This window comes from Anopheles bellator, chromosome 1 (assembly GCF_943735745.2).
Source record: "Anopheles bellator chromosome 1, idAnoBellAS_SP24_06.2, whole genome shotgun sequence".
Classification (NCBI taxonomy): Eukaryota; Metazoa; Arthropoda; class Insecta; order Diptera; family Culicidae; genus Anopheles; species Anopheles bellator.
In genome coordinates, this window is record NC_071285.1 from 45,590,975 (window position 1) to 45,608,445 (window position 17,471).

The 17,471-nt window shown below is 51.6% G+C and overlaps 1 protein-coding gene across 1 annotated transcript; it reads right to left on the reverse strand.

The window, feature by feature from the left end:
* Positions 1-14,323: 14,323 nt before the first annotated feature.
* Positions 14,324-15,564, reverse strand: LOC131215714 (odorant receptor 22c-like). The gene is made up of 2 exons (XM_058210107.1): positions 14,449-15,564; positions 14,324-14,383 (listed from the first exon to the last, which is right to left on the reverse strand). Exons 1-2 carry the CDS (start codon positions 15,562-15,564, stop codon positions 14,324-14,326), a joined length of 1,176 nt encoding a protein of 391 aa, XP_058066090.1.
* Positions 15,565-17,471: the final 1,907 nt, after the last annotated feature.

Sequence of the window (17,471 nt, forward strand, 5' to 3'; positions counted from 1 at the left end):
GGAGGCGTGTGGTTTTCAGGCTGTCCACTACGCGACACCCTGAGTGTGTATGAGTGAGTGTGAGTTGGCCCATAAATTACTGTCCCAACCCTTCCCGGTATGCGCCACGGATGGAGCTTATTTACTCCAGATGCCTCTTTTCAACTCGGAACAGCCGCATAAACCCATCGGAGTGCGGAGTTGGTCATGGCCAAGGACTCCCAGCGCGTGATGCAATCGGTAGAAAGCAGGCGAAGCGAGAGAGAGAGAGAGAGTGGCGGGTTCTGTCTGTTGCCAGGATTCGCCGCACAGACAAGTCTCATGCAGTTGGTTCCATCCGGACCGGATGGGACGCACATCGCTCCCCCCCGAGTTCCAGGCTCTAAACGAGGAGGCGCATGAATTTCAAACCATTGCTTTTCGCTCGGTGAGTCGTTTATTGAAGAGAAAATTGCTTCTTATCGACTGCCGGCCAGACCCCGGCCAGTTGGACCACTCCGTGGAAAGACAGATAATAGGGACGCGCTTCTTATCCGACGCTACGGCACTCGGTCCCGGTCTGCAGGCTAAACCCCGGTTACAGATATTACTTGCATCGTGAGTGAAATTAAAATGTCGTTCGCCCCGTTTGCCCCGGCCTGACCGACAGGAGGAACTACAGTAACTGGTTAAAGGCAGACTGTTTCTCCCTTTTTTTTTAAACACACTGCAAAGCTCCATGTCCTGTGGATGTTTCTGTGAAAAGGAAAACAATTTCTTACACGACGCCGTACTACGCCGTCTACTTCGATGGGGGAAAAATTGAGCAGCGTAAAAGTCGTTATCCTTCCGCCAACCAGCCAGCTAGCCAGTCATAGTAGACGGTGCGTGGCGCGCCGTTAGGTTCAAGTGTCGCCGGTTGCCTCCGGTCGGTGCGCTTCCGGGCGTCTTCAGAACGACACGCTACGGTTCTTGAGTTTTCCAACACTCGCTTACACACCGGTACACGCTTCCTGGCCACATACACACAGAGAGAGAGAGAGAAAGGATGGTACTACAATTTACGTCGCACGTGAAACGTCGTTCCTTCGGTCGCTTCCTTCGCTGCCGCGGTGCATAAATGGAATTACACTCCGCAAAATACGAAACGAATCCGGTTGTCTGCTGAAGCGATCCGGGACCGGCTTCATGTCACCGTGGAAAATTTTGTGCAATAATTTTGAACTTTTGATTATCATTCCTTAATTTATAACATCCATTTTGAAATGGTAAAATAATATTATTTGAACAATTAACCCGGGCACGATTAAAAAGGCGACAGACAATTGGTGCTACAAATGGGAACTTTTCGTTTTTCTCTAAGACGTTGAGAGTTGAGATATGATCGGACAATCAATCTCTGGGTCGTGTTGAGATGGCGTGCAGTAGCCGTGAATCCGTTATCCGTTATAATGAACTCGACTCCCGAGACTCTACTGGAAAACGATGTTTTTCCGTTTGCTTGAAAATTCCCCCAAAATGCTTAAACTTCAGCAACATAAGTACAGAATGCTTTAAACGATGGCACTAAGGATGGCACTAACGTTCACCCGCGATAGGACCAACCACTTTTAGGGCATTTCCCGGGACGGGAGCAGCAACGTTTGCCCTGTTGATTCTTGTTGGCCCTGGCCCGTTATCGCTGCGTGTTTTTCTGTAATTCTCCAAGGCTTCCCCGGAAAGTTCTGGCTTCCGATCCTGCCAGAATGCGCTTATCGCACCGTGCGGTGGCCAAAAAAACTGCAGACTGCAAGCCAAACATAATAATTCGCTGCGTCTGTGAGAGTCCCACCGAAGTCGTTTGCCTCGAAGTTGAATTTCCCCGGGAGTGGTTATGTGGCCGCCGCCATTGCAGCTACACTGGCTCCAAACCAAGGGCTCTAAACTGACAAATAGCAAACGTTACCCGTCATCATCATCATCGGCGGCAGGAACGATTTCGGTGCATCCGGATGTTGGGAATGTCGGAGTTTGTTGCCGAGCGTAACGCGAAAGAGCTAACCGGAACTAAGGAAGCAACGGCAGTAAAAAGGTAGGCAAGAAGAAGAAAAGAGGGTAGTCGGTTTACGAGGAAAAGTGTTAGCATTTTACGGGATTGAGTAATTGCGTTTACATTTCCTCCACGGCGCGCGCGCGCCGCGGAACGGGCCATTCGCTCGCTCGTCATCATCGTCGTCGTTGTTCTGAAGCTAAAATGTTTTTCCAAAGTCGCGTTTTTCTGGTTTGTTTGTGTTCCTCCCGGTTTCTGGGGGGGGCGCCGAGGAAATTCCTTTGGCTTTCAGTGTTCCCGGCAGTGGTAGGGAACCCGCGTCGTTCGAAATAATAAACGCAACCCGTTCGGGTGCGCACCAGGCGGGTGAAGCTGTCCGGTTTGGGGTGAGTTTTCCGGTGTTGTTTTTCCTCCCAAAAAACCCTTTCACTGTGTGTGTCGGCGGCCCAACTTTGATGTGTGGCCCAGCAATCATTCCGGCGAGTTCCACCGGCGAGAAAGGTGATTTGATTATGCGCTTCCCGCTTTTTATCGTGAGCTAGGACTTTTTTTGTTGTTGTGCCGTATCCTAAACTCAACCTGCGTCGAGCTCTCTCTCTCTACACCTTATTGTGCCAGAATGTTTATTGTGTTCCGGGAGAGCCGAAGCGGCCAACCCATCTGATTTCGACGTGTGTGAAGTATTATGCGAGGCGTCCGGGTTTGGTGAATAAAATTAGCATGAAATCACATTCCGTGCGCCACGGGGGATGTTGCCACGTTTCCGTTCGGTTTTGTTTGTTTATCACGTTTCACGCGAGGATGTGTGGCAAGTTCCACAGTCCAGGCGGGTGCGTACTAGAGCACAGGTGTTGTTCTACCTTTTTGCCCGGAGTTCCGACGGTTCCGACAGTTCCGTTCTAAATCAACCCTCGTTTGGAAGCTGTCGCTGGTGATGACAAAATCATTCTGTGTGTAGGATTGTTGGCACTGTCAGGTATTTCATCATAATTTAAAAGAGATCTGAGCAACTGTAGTCCTGACGGACAATGCAAATGGAGATAGTCTCTAGGACTCCACGCAGCGTTACCACAATTATGCGCTATCTGAAGATTATCATCAGTCCGATCGTATCTCCACTGTCGTTTATGATGCTCCATCGACACGAGAACACGGATTCGTGCCGATTGCGACAATTAATATTCTCGCTTCTCGGCAGTAATCCGTGCCGTTCGCTCCGATCCGATTCGACTTCATCGTCAGTAGCAACGGTCTGCCGGCAGAACTTTAGCTTTGTTACCTTCCGCCGAACGAAACTTCGCCTTCGGAACGAAAAGGCCTCTCCACATTATCCTTTTTCCGCCGTTACCGGGTCGCGATATTATCTCCAGGGTGGCCAGGCGAAAAGACCAGGAAACACGGCCATCGCGTCCGATGAATGATGATGACGTCCTCGCTTCGCGATCGATAAGCGTCGGACGAAGCATATTTCGTAGGCTAAACTGAGTTCCGTTTTTCCACAGTTCGCCCGAACCGCTTGGCTTGGTTTGCTTTGTTCCGAGCTAAGTGATTTCCTAAGCTCGACACTGTGGCCGACCGGCCCGACCTTTGCATCTCGCTGTTGTTCGCCGATGATCGTGATAAATCTTTTTGAATATTTTCCTTCTCGACGTACTCGTCTCTGGTGCCGCTCAGATTTCCACTCAGACTTGGCGGGGTCTGGTTGCTGCCGGGCTGCCCAAGACACGGGACAGTGCTTAATCGACCGGCATTGGGAGGAACACTGCATAAGATACTGCGACGATGGAGAGCCGTACCGGGATTAAGTACGGTAATGTTGTTATTCTATCGACTCCGTCCCTCCGACGGAAGTGGCTTGGGCTAGAGCCGTCTGCCGTAGCGTCGTAGTGCATTACTTTGGGTCGCCTTTCCTTGCACTGCGGAGGCCTTCGTCGTAGCCCGAAAATGTGTGTATGGAAACAATTATTAATGTAGAACAGAAACTATTAAAATAAATTACAGCAACATTTGTTGCAACCCTCCGTTGTCCTGGGGCGCCCCAAGTGTGGCCTCCCGTGACGGGGATTTATTTTCATCCTTCTTTTCCGAAGGTTTTCGGGAGCAGCCGGGAGAAATAATCCCGGATCGACGACGACGGTAACGACAGGAACCGGTCTCCGGTTGCCGCCTGGTATGCTGGGTTCTCCCCAGATTCTTCTTCAGGTTGTATGGTTTCTTTTATGCTTCTACTCTCCTGGCTCTTTAAAGGGAAGGCCAACTTCCGAAAGATCCGTAAGGTTTCGCCGTTCCCAGAAAACGATGAGCCCTGCCAAACGCACTGGGAAGACCTAGTGCAGCGTTTCGGGCACTGAGCACAGCAATTAATTACTTACTCTGTCTGGCTGATGCATTGAACACCACGGGGAGCCACGGCTGCTGGTAAGACTGCTAATGTTTACACCCTGCATTAGTGGTTCATAACCTCTAACGGCGGGGTCACAGTTACTTAGTGTCACCATTTTCTGTGGTTGAATGATTAATTAAGTCCATCGATTAAGTCACTGCGCAACGCTTTTGATTGATTGAGCATGGGAGTTTAGAACTTCCGGTTAATCCCACGCTAATTAGCCTTCATGTTGCATGACTTTTCATAAGTTCTTCGTGTAATTAACGCATGGAAATCGGTACAGACAGCATTCTTCTGTGATCGGCTTGCTCCGTTGCGTCCCCAGTAAATATTGACCATCGATCTAGTAATTACCCCGGCCGGAACGGGCTTCCCTTGGAAGAATAATGACAGAGCGACAAAAGGACCAAGGAGGACAGAGCAAGACCTGGACCCATCCTATCATTTATCAGTCGAAGCAAAACACCAATCCGATCGGACGTCGCCTCCCAGAGGGGAGGTCCGGAACGAGTGGCTCATCGTCGTCGCCCATCGCCCAGCAGGATATCACGTTCGGCCACTCTCTCTCTCTGCCCCTCTAGTTATCTGCCCTTTTGTGCCAGATTTCTGCACATCTGCCCTGGCTGCCGCTACTGGACAGTGGAAACCGGAAGAACCACAGCTCAGGTCCCGCCAGAGTGACACAACAAATTCTACGACAAACACTTACGCGTCGTGTCCCTTCTTCTAGGCTCGCCCTCTGGCCAATTGCTGCCGGCTGTGGCCGTAGTTAATGGACACACTTAACCGACTGCGTGTACGCTGTGTGAGGAAAATACAATCACAACTTCTCCGGCGTTCCGTTCGGTCCGTGTGGAAGCTTGGACCTTGGCCGACGACGGTCATTTGTTAGGCCGCCCAAGAGGATCAACGGTAATAAAGTGTCAAAAATCTATTTAGGAGATTGGTGCCATGCATCACACATGGCGTTCCGTAGCGCGATCCTTTCGAAGTTCCGGGGTACAGATTGACGGCGTAGCTCGGTGAGCTCGGTGTCAAATTTCGCAGCAGGACACACTGTGGCAATGGGCAGCTGTTCCGGGCCGTGTCCCATCTGGTACATCTAGGTCATCGGGCTATCGGTGCCATCAGGCACCGAAAAGGGCCTTAGTTCGCATCCTCATTAGAGATGCTCTCGCCATGAAGTCTGAGGCGTAAGATAAGAAAATTGAATGATAGAGAGTAATGGTCCGTGGTGGCAATCGGACCATATCTTCCACCCGGTCAACCCTTCAGAAAGGTATTGTATTACCAGCACCGCCACTCAGGACCCCCGCTGGCCGCTGGACAGCTACGACGGGGTTCACTTTCACTCGGGCTACCTCTCAACGGCTGCCTAATGCGAGCCGTCATAAAAAGGATTCACCGAATGGATGGATGCTGCCCAACACAAAAATCTCGACACCAAAAAGGGGCCTCGCCTAATGGTGATTTAAGTTGGCTCGTGCCGTACGTGACGCGCGAAGGGCCAACGGCAACAAACTAAGGGGCGGAAATCGATCTCACTTTCCGGCCCAAAACCAGGTGCACGTTCGCCGCCGGCTAATCGTCCACTTTCCGCCATGACGTGACAGCCGACGGTCGTCTGGCCTTAGAGGAGTCCACACATATATTTATGAAGTGTGTGTGGGGCCCACCGTTGCGAAATGGCAGTTGCGGCCACCGGAACACGGCGATCGACAGCCCCGATGCCACGCGGATCCGATCCGGCACCCCGATCCGTTATCGCGTGATGTTTTTGACCGTTCCAGCCCGCCGGGGCTACCTTGGGAGAAATTTCTAAGCGTCGAACGTCGATTGGAGCCACCGTTTCGGGATCGGGTTGTTTTTGTGGTGCCGAGCCTTCAAAGCCACGCCTCGGAATGCTCGGAGGCCTGAGAAATCGGAGTTTCGTGAGATCTTTTGGCACCTTGACATTCTGTCGTTCCGGGTGCTGGCAGGGGAAATAACATATGCGCCGACCGGCGTCCGACACGACTTCACGAACGCTGGCTTGTTGGGTCGATGCAGCCACGGTGGCCACGAGAAAGCCGTGCGCTGGCGGAAGCCTACGAAACATGATGGGCTTCCTCGTGCCACCCAATTGGCCCTAAGCGGTGGCAGCCAGTCGGCCATATGCCATTGACCTCGAACCTTCCAGACTTTCCAGAACAGCGTACGGCGCGGGCCAAGAAGCAATCTCGAGTCTGCGGAGTGTTGCGGTGTTGCATATCGGTAAAAGCCAACCGGGGCCATTTTTGTGTGCCGTTTTGTGGCGTTCCGTGAATTTATGGCCGCGTTATTTATGTGCTCCTCAGAAATTGTCCCCTCAGCCTTCGCGTGAAGGTACCAGAGGTCTGTTTCGACGGAAATTACTTCAAAGCAGTGCGCCGTACGCACCTTATCCGATCCTGGAAATCACTTTTAAGTTTCACCTTTCACAGTTTGCGTCGCGTTTCAGAGGGCAGGACTCACCGCTGAGCAGAATGGCCATTGTTGCAGTTTCCCCCATTTACATTTCTTTAGACTCAGACTCAGACTCAGAAAGTGGCCCGCTTTTCGGGGCGTCCATAATCGGGTGAGGCTTTATCGCTGCCTGTCGCCATCTTTCGCCCCCAGGTGGGTGTCTCCTGGAATGTCAACTGGATCGCGGCGGTGGTGGTTTCGTGTCCTACGATGGCAACAATTGCTTGTGACACGCGCGCGTGGCACACAAATGAGTCATAATTTGGCATTGGCGTTGGGTGCGTTGATCTTTCTTGGCCGATTCCTTACCTTAACAACGCTGCTAGGCATTTCTTCGAAATGTACCGTTTTTTCATCCCCTAAGAAGCTTAAAATAATATGTTTCGCTTCCGACGACAAGCTCTTTGGAGGACTGGACGGCGAATCTGCCACCCGTTGGTACGACGAGCCTAATATTGATGTCGTGATAATTTATTAGTCTTCCAATCGCTTCTTTTATCTTCGGATCATTTATATCTGTAAACCCTATTATCACGGGCTTCGTGTAGCTTATATTGTAAAGTTTCTTACGCAATAGATGGGCTTTTAAGAGGCTTACCCTAGGTCTGTGGTGGCTTTCTACTTTCATCCCGTGCCGGTTATCGAATTACCGAAAGCAATGGAATGAAACCAGACCAGACCTACTTCGATTTGGAGGGCGGGCGGAGTAAACAAAAAAAAACCCCAACGTTGCCATGACTTTTGATCTCTTTCACAAACCGCTTAAAGGTTTCCGTGGTTTCCGTGGCTCAATCACATCCAGTTTGACAGGCTGTGCGCGCAGAGAGCGCGCGGGTTTTTGACATTTGGCTGCACATCGCGCGCGCCTACTAATCTGTCACGTGTTCGTCGGTGAATTTCTCGATTGCAATCTGTTTTTTTTTTCGTGTTGGCCTCCATCGGCCCAAGCGGAACTGTCAAAGCGCGCCTGGAGTCTTGAGCAATAAGAGAGCAGCCGATAGAAAAGTCACACGGCCGAAGCAAACGGCAATGAAGGGCGAAATAACAGCCCAGACTCCCAGCTCCCGGGATGGTTGGAGTTTGATGTCGGAGCCCCCGGGCGTTTTGGGAGCAGCGCTCTCCGAGTCGTCTAGTGGCCTGGTTCGGTGGTGACACCAAAAGACCACCATCCAATCCAATGGAATGGCAATAATGGCCAGAGACGCGAGCAACTTCCCGAAAAATCTCCGACTCCATGGAGCTCGGCGATGCTGTGGTGTACGTTCGCCGTGGCGTGGCGTTGGCCATAAATAATTTTTATTGCCGTCACAATTTTCCACTGGGGGGCCCTAGATAAAGCGCAACCCCAAACTCAATTAGACGATTGCGCGGACGCTCCAGCTCCACATGGCATGGCTCGGCGTTTTCACAGTGCAGGATTCGCAGTTTTTCTTTCGCTAGCCTCCATTCCGAAACTGCCGTGGAGTGGTGGTTTGACTCTGGCCAAGTATCCGTAGGTAAATCCCCCGGAGAGCGCTTGTTGCTGCGGGCCGTTTGCCGCGATTGTTTCACGACGCACTGTAAAAGGCGCGTTCTTTTCGCATCATCCTGGGCCGTAAGGTGTGTTCTCCACAAATTAATAGCTTCCCGATTCCGGTTAGAACCCCCCCATAATTAATGTCCTGGTTTCGCTTATCTCGTTCGCAGGTCAGTAAGCTTTTCGTCATCGCGACCGGAAACCGCGACACAAGCGACGTGCCATTCTTGTCGTCCGGCGACCCTTCTTGAGTTCGAGAGCCGAGAATTAGGTTATTGGGCTATTGGGTATTGGGCAAAGGCCTCTCTCGTCGTGGTAAACATAAAAACACTCCCACACAGCACACCGCCATCGAGGGGGACCATCGAGTGGCTGAATGTCCTTCTTCCTGTTCGTGCCTTTTTTCCGTTTTTATCTCCTTGTTAGCCGTTCCGGTCGTTTGGCACCGGCGGCGGTCCTCGATACTGCGATGGCCGGCGGGCGCGCTTACAATGACATCATCTGTTGATGGGGCATTTCATAGGAGGGAATGTGTTTTCTGGGTTGATGGGATAAAATTATGCCGGGCGAGCCACGGGATTCGGTGAGCCTTTCGGTGTGCGATCCCCGGGTGTGGTTCCGGCTTTTCCGGTAACTGGGTTAATATGGCCCCGATGGTTTGCGATGATTTTCTTTCGTGTTTCGTGTGTTTCGGGGTTCTTTTCCCGATTGGATTGGGCTCGTTCCAGTTCGCCCTTTTTGTGTCGTTGTCGCTCGGGCGAGGGCAGCTCTCCGGTCCGGAAATCGATATCCGATGCACTGGACCGTGCCGCTGTCCGTGTGTGTGGTTAGAATGTTTATCGGCCAATCGTCCTTCCAGGTTCCGTATTAATTTTCGTCCGATGTTACGCCACTCGTTAATAATGCAATGAGAGCGGCTAACAAGGTTTTAATGAAGCACCTGGAGCTTAGAATTCAATTGGATTAGGCGATGAAAATGATGAAAGTTTCGTGTTTTAAATTCCAATAAAAATTGAACGTAAATTCTATACCATCGCTAATATCGGTAGTCCAATATTGGGATATTGGATTTTCCGAATGGAACTGGTGCTGCTGAGAAATGGAATAAACGGTGTACGGGTGAACGGTGCATCGGACAGTCCACAACTTCCAGAAGCCGGATCCTGCAGCGCTTTTGAAATGGTAGTTCATCCGCTCCCTCGGAGCCCTGGGACCTGCAGGGAATGCTGCAGGGATGACACAAATCGACTCGTTGGTCCGTCCGAAGCAGGTCCGACACGGGGCCATGCAGCGGCATCGTAACGGTCTTTATGGTTGTGTCATGCTGCAAACGAAACCCATCGGCCCCGTCGTCCGTACGACACGTTCGGCTCCTTTTTCCCGGACATCAATGTAGTACCGCTGCCTGCGAAGAAGTTGTCCACCGGAGACGGCACTGTACACGTCATATGTCTCCAACTTTATTCTCTTTTTCGGGCACCTTTCCTTCTCCGGTTTGGCTCGCGTGATATTTGTCGTTGGGTTGGCTTATCGTGCCCGGATCAGGGGGTTCCGGATCGATTTCTTCGTCGCTTCAAAATTGTCCACCGGGCTTTTTTTACGGGCTTTCGTATCGCATTCATTCGTAAGACCATCCATCGATCCAACGAGCCGTTCTGGCCGTTGTCCGATCGTTTTTCCTGCGCGCAGTTCGTGCCGCTTCTTCGGTTCGCGAGGAGAACAAGGAATCGCTCCTTTCGCGGGCAAGGGTTTTCTTTTGGTGATGCCGAAAGCGATTCGTTCTAAGTTCACCGACCATCGGGCACGCGGGCGGGGTCTTTTGATGGTCTGGACATTTGATTTCCCGTTTTTCCGGGGTTTCGGGTTTCCGCTTTGCTGGGCGCGCGCCCGGGTTATGATTGGTTCTGCCGAATCTCTGCCGAAAGACGTGCCAAGAATCGAAACCCGAAGCAGAACCCGGGTGCCCATTAATATGCAACGAGAAAGTGTATCGAAAGTTATGCTGAGGCCCCTCGGGCTCGGTAATGATATTGCACCAGAAATAAGTTTTTGTTTCCGATCTTGGGTCCCGCTCATTTCCTGTTGGTCGTCCACCCAAGGATTCTTGCCAGTTGCAGAGTCGTTTGAGTGTCGGGTACATCATTTGTTGTGCGAAAACAACTTTTTTATGATGAGCCGTGATGGCCGAACATTTGAAAGATAAACATTCATTAAGCCAACGTGCGGCCGCCATCGGAAAGCTGAAACATTAACACCCATCAGTCACCCGGTGGCCCGCCAAACGTGGAAAGAGAGGGACCCCAGAAGGGACTCGTAGTTGTTACCGAAATAAATGTGATAATACGGAACACACTGCCGGTCGGTCACAAGATGAAGTTTTCCGACGGTCAGTTCGGGACCGGGGCCGCGAGAGTTCGTAAACAAATGGGCAGCGGCGGCGTTATAATGAACCATTCCTGTTGTCGGAATGGTTCGAGGGCGAAAAAGAAATATTGTTTTCCTTCGGCCCGGGGCGCCTTGCGGCATCCTCTCGGAAGATGCTGTTTGATTTCTTTAATTCTCGTCCCGGTTTTCCGGTAAAGGCGAGTTGGGAAAACAAATGGGATGGGATAAAACTCATTAAAATAATGCTCGCGAGATCGGCCCCGTCTTCGTCGTCGTCGCGCCTCGCATCGTGGGTGACCCACGGACACTGTCTGTGTGTGGAAAATCGGGGCCAAAGCAAAAGTGCCTTCGGTAGTATTTCTGCCTCATTAATTAGCGTTCGACGCACGTCTTTGATGCGCTCGATCGAGCATCTTGATTGCCTTTCGGGTGGAACGCCTCTCAGCGTGCATCGCGCCCGGTATGTATCGCCTCGCAATAATTAGAATCGGAAAACCCCGTTGTTGTAACGTTCCTGTGGGGCACGGACGGACACTGGAAACTCATTTAATTTTCGGTCCTCGTCCGCCTTGTGGTGTCAGTGTCCTCGTGGTTCATGCTCCACCTAATCGTGGTCGTGCCATGGCGCACAAGGGGATCCTTCCGATAAGGAGGACCCAGCGCCAGCACGCACGCGGGGCCAAAGTTTTCCATCGATGCTAATTTTCTCATCGCCCACGAGCGCCCCCCCACTAGGCTATCGATTTTTGCACTCACGCCTCTGTCCTGTGTTTCACTAATTAGCGCACCGTGAGAGGAGCAGTCGCTCTCTTTGTAAAGGACACCCCCCAGTAAAGGGCTTCCGAACCGACCCGACAGATTGTTGGCGAGATGCAAATTGGGAAAAGCTTTTATGTTGGCGCACTTTATCGACTGCTCCGGCACTTCCGGTGGGGAATGTCTTAATTTTTAATGATCGGAAAGAACCATCAGCAGCGGCTAGCGGGCGTGTAATGGGCCGGCGCCCATTCCGGGTGTCTGCTGCATGATTGAGCCATTTTCGTGCCGGTTGTGTCGGGGTGGATCGGCCAGCCGGTGGAGCCGAGCGTTAATGGAGCGGAAGAGCGAAGAGACAGTTTGAATAGTTTACATAATTTCGTTCTGCAAACAAACTCTAAAGATCGTCGTTTGACTGGCAGTTTTATTGGGCAGAAGGTAAGGCGAACGTTTACGGTGTTGCGTTTTAGTGCTTTGAGTAATAATTTTCAACATTTTGTCCCGTTTTAGTAACTTTGCCTCTCTTGATGAGCGAACCCATAATGGCCAAGACAATGTCCCGGCAGGAGGCGCAGTGCTTAATGCTTCCGCACAAAACCCTTTCGGAATGGAGACCACAATTCAACAAAAAAAAAAATGGGACCACAAGTTTGAAAAATGCGTTGACAAATTTGGCCCCTCAACCTCGGTGCACGACCGTGCACCGAAGACAATGGCGCGGCATTAGAGTCCCGAACCCCATTGTGTGTGCGCGGCTGATGATGGACCGCTTTTGTGGTGCAGCAAGCTCCACTCCTTGCCTTTTCTTTCCCGGCCGGTGGCAGGCGGGCGGGCGGTCGGTCGACGACGACGACGTATTGTCCTTCAAGTCCTGAAAAGTGCAAGATGATCTGCTGGAGTGGTCGGGTGTGTGGAGTTGAGCGAAATAAAAGGCCATAACCGCGCCGCGGAAGAGAGGGCCCTCTTGTCAGTGTTGAATAAATACCGCAATCAGCCCGGTGGAGCTGTAAGCGGCGAAGTGTATGTGGGACACATTCTGCTCTGCCCCGTTGTAGCCGAGATCCTGTTGCAGTGGTCCGCGCGATGGATGTCGCCACCGGAGATTTGCCGGAGAAGATGAAGGCACCAGAAGAACCCACTCAAAGCCGGGGTAGTACCGGCCGCCGATAGGAACGTTCTTAGGAAGATTTCTTTTTTTTTTTTCGTCAGCTCACAACCTTTTTGTGCTGTTTCGTATACGTTACGGACATAAAAAGGAAGTGTAAACGACAAAAAATGCGCCAGACCAGCGAGGGAGCGTTTCGAAGCAGAGTGGTGGCGATAAAATTGATTCCAATTCTCCGCTAGACGAGGCAGCAGCAGATCCCCGAGCCTTGCTGGGCGTCCTGTTCCATATGAATGACAATGAACGAGAGGGAATAAAAGCCCCGGTCCCGGCTCGCCGTTCCCATGGATGGACGCGTCCTCGCGTAAGATCAGCCGGATCTCGGGCCTCGTTCGTAATATACGGCCACGGCCACTGGAACTTTAAATAAATAACGATAAAACCCGAGAAAGACGCGAGGATGCGAGAATCGTGAAGCATTGTGCACGATTCTAGATCCCGCGGCGGCGGCTGTATCGGATGCCCGTGGGGATGAAGGTCAACTGAAAGGTCCTAAAACAGCAGCGGCGGCGGCGGCGACGAAGCAGTATTGTCCCTCGGCCCTGAAGAGCGTAATGATTCGCTTGAAGCGAGCGAAATGATGATGGTGCTGCTAAGCAAGTGTCTTTTTATTCAGATTTCTGTACGTGCGGATTTTACGTGCTATATGTGTGTGCAATACATCAGATCAGTGTTGGTGGTTTTGTTGTTGTGTTGGCCGTTGGATCGCAAGAGACATCTTCTGGAAACCGGAACCCACCCACCAGCCACCGGAGCAGCGTGGCGTGGGTCCTTCCGGGCCCCGGGGGGATGCTACAAAAGAGCATAAAATACGGAATTAAACGTGATTTGCCCTTTTGTTTGGTTGCCCTCGTCTCCTCTCGCCCCGGGCCCCATCGTTGAAGGCGCATCGTTCGGGCGAATTATTTACTGCTCGTTATCGGATTGTTACCATCGGGCCCCGGGGCGAGCATAGAAAGAGTGTGACCCGGGCGACAGCAGCAGCAGCGGGGGGTGTTGTAGGGCCCACTTGCCCACCACTTGAACCGGGAACACCGATCGGGATGCGGAAGGCACACAATTCGCCGTCGTCGCCCATTGAAATGGAAGTTTAAAGTCGAACTCCGGAACTCGAGGAGTCTCTGATTACACAAGATCTCAGGGTCGCCTGCTGTCAACTGCGCTATCGAGTGATGTTGTCGAAGAAGCTTAGCAGTCGCAGATCTACAGCTTGCGAAGGACATTCAATGGTTGCGTCGCGGACCCCGCGAAAAAAGGGGGTTTTACGTCCAGGGAAATTTTAACAGAAATTCGAGCCGCGCGGGCGGGGGCCCTCTTGTGATGCTTCTGCAAGTTCTGCATTAATGGAAAGTCTTTTCGCTTTTCATCAGCCCATTGTCCAATGGGCTTCCAGATCCTGAAGGGTAATCCTATTCGCGGTGGTCGTTGGTAAACTATTCGGGTTGCAGATATTAATCACAAACCTTTGTCAAATTAAGTGACGATCGCTCACGGGGAGCAAATTGAAACTGTGCCAAAAAACTGTGAACTCCCTTTTTCGGTTCGGTGGTTTGGTGTGAATGCTTCCAGAGCGAGCGGCGCCAAGCATGTCAGGTCCTTTCGGGCGCGGTCGGGAATCATAGGGATGTTGCTAGCTGTTGTGCTCTAGTCGTGTCGATGAGTTCTCTGCAAGATGGCAAAATAGGAGTACCCTGCGCGGACAACCTGTAATGGGCTTAGAGATTCGTCAGAATCAATTGGCAAATGGCCCGTCTTCCCGGGGAACGTACCGTCACGAACGAGGCCATCGTCACCGGCATTAGGATGGCATTCGCCTTCATCTCCGGCTGAGCGTTAGCGATGATGAACTTGATCTTCTTCTGCTGGCGTACCGACAGCCGGTACCAGTGGATGCAGTAGACGCAGTCGGCCAGCCCGTCGTTCTCGATCAGCAGAAGGTTGCCGAAAAAGCACATCACAAACAGCTGCGACGTTGTCGCCGCCAGGTACGGATAGATGGGGGTCCGGGGCTCGATCGCGATCATGCTGAGCAGGGTGCAGATCTCGAGGCATCCCGTGCCGAAGATGAGGAAAAAGTGCACCTTGAACGAGCCGGTCAAGTCCTTCATGAACTGCTTGATCGATACGTGCAGCTCGATGATCCGGTGGAGCTCCGGCTCCAGATGCTCGGTGCGCTGCCACGGGGCGGCCAGGATTTTCTCGTCCAGCGTACGGAGCATCAGCTTTAGGGCGCTGATCCGCGACCGTACGCTCGTCAGCGACATCACCATGATCCCGTCGATCGTTATCAACATGTGGATGGTGTTCCAAAACATTGCACACTGATAGAGGTAGGTAAAGTACCACCAGAGTGGCTGCTCCACCGGTAGAAACGGAAACTGGAAAGCCAGCAGCAGATTGTACTTCCTCGGATCGGGATAGACTAGTGTCACCGTTAGGAACGACAGCATCGTGGCGATGTAAATCCAGTAGAGCACCCGGTACAGGATCAGCAGCCGTCGTTCGGACCGATCAAACAGCTCCTCGATGGCGGAGTTGTCTTTGGCACCGAATAGGGCCCGCTGCTGGCGGATGTTCTGCACCATCGAGCAACACCACTCGCGCTGGAACTTGAACGCGTAGAACTGGCTGCGGCCCATCAACTGTATGTAGGTCATCGTAGTCGACAACACCTCGGCCAACTGCTCGATACTGTCCCGGTACTTCACCAGCGACACCACGCTCAGGTACGGTTGGAAAATGCACAGCACCAGCGTTACCAGGACGGGAAAGGACGGCTTCCAGTTGGGATCTAAAACGTTCACTCCCATCGTTCCCATGTCGGCCGCGATCAACGCTATGAGCCGATCGAAGGAGTTTTCACTGGCGGGTTTCTTCTGCGCCATGGGACAAAGTTGGGTGAACTGAACTCGAACTGACCAGATCGGTTGGGATTTATCCAAGGTCCAAGCGAACACCACCGTAGCGTCCCGTTGACTGCAGCTGGTTCACCGTAGCATGGCGAAAATTTCCACAATGTTCCCTACCTAATTCTTTCCTATAGTAATTACCCGTTCAAAGGCTCAACACCCACACTTAATAATTGAGCCATTTTCAATCGCTTTAAAATGGAATTACATTACGCGAATTGAATTGAGCGATGCATAATGCAAAATTCAGTCCAAAGGTATGCCACCGTAAACCGCCGTGAGCGTATCGTGTTTGACGTCACCAAGGATCAATTGGTAATTTTGTGAAATTCTGGAATCAATTATGACATTTTGTTAAGAAATTAGAAATGGATATGAAATGCCCTACTATTGGAAAGTAGGAAAAAAGAATGTGGTGACTTTTCGACGTTCAGAACACTTGGTTTGGTTTGAATCTAAGAGTACTTGATTTTCCTTCAGAGCACTAATTACAGAAAATTCTCAGATAACTAATCCATTGCCATTAGTTATCAAAAAAGCATAATTATTTAAATTATTATAATTAATTATTATTAGAATTGTCGTACAGTTGGGTTCGTGACCGCGCATTTACTGCTCGAGATGGCCGCAAGGTTCCATCCGACCAACGACGGTTGCATAGTAACGCGTTGTCATCACTATCCTGCGCCGGTGGAATTTAAAGTATGATCTAAGTACGCACTGCTCCCAATTACGTTCATCAAAATCCTTTAATGTCGGCAAACGTTGTGCGCAACATAAAAGCATTCGAAACCCCCATTGGTGAGTCAATTTTCACACACTTTTGCGTCCCGCTAATGGTGCCTCAAAACGGTCATTACAAGACGACGGCGGCGGGTCTTTGCAACAACAAAGACACTCTCAGAGGATCTTAAGGCCCATCTTGAGAGACACCGTAACCAGCCACCGGGATTTTCATTAGCGTCGCCAAGTAAGCGGAAAAGAAGGACGGGCATAAATTACTAACGAAGCCCGCCGACTGAACGCGGGACAACCCGTCGGCCGTCGGTGTAACTAGCGTTAGTGTTAAAGGACTTCCTCACTCGCACGTGCGTGCCGCGTCGCGGTCGCCGCCGTCGTCGGGGTGAAGTGCTCACGTGCGGCCCCCGCGGGAACGGTCGTGTCGTTTTCGAGTGTTTGTTCATTCAAACTTAACCTCACTTTGAAATTCATAACAGCGAACGACACGCGGCGAACCCTCCCTTTGACTGTGCTGCCTTAATCTTAAGCCGTCGCCCCACGGATTGTGGTAGCTCGTTGTTCAAACGGCAGTTCCGACGGATACCTTTTGCGCGCGTGGTTTTTGGCGGCGGAAGGAACCGATTAGACTCCGCGCTTCTCCTTCGAGCACATGCAGCAAAAGTAGTGATTAATTGCCATTGTGGCGGATAAATGCCGTTTCGCGGGCCACCTCGTGCTGAGAGAGAGAGGCAACGTTATGAGTTCTTCAGTCCGCAGCACTGATTTTTGTATGTGTGGCAAATTCCTCCGGCACCCGAAAGGGAGTCGCTTATGCAAAGTTTAGCCCACATTTATCATCCAGCCAGCCAGCCACAGTTCGGGCCCTTTTCGGTACGGTAATGGGCCACCACCCGTTCGAGGCGTTGTTCGATGTTGCTTATGAAAAATAATCAGATTTTATAGCGGAGTAGCCGATTCAAGGATCTAAGGAAGGTTCGTTCGTCTCTCTGGTTGGCCGATGGACCACGACAAGCAAGCAGGCAAAGAGGCAACGGAATGGAACGTGTCCTCCATAGGCGCCCATGCAGGGCATGCGCTTCTTCGGCGCAAACCCGGAACACGGAAAAATACTTACCGACCGCGCGAGGCGTTGGCGGTAAATT

Bases quoted from the DNA above. Each gene is read 5' to 3' on its own strand.
- LOC131215714 (XM_058210107.1), bottom strand. From the start codon at position 15,564: ATGGCGCAGAAGAAACCCGCCAGTGAAAACTCCTTCGATCGGCTCATA. The intron at 14,384-14,448 runs GTACGTTCCCCG...AGCCCATTACAG, and splicing joins CGATGGCCTCGTTCGTGACG to GTTGTCCGCGCAGGGTACTC.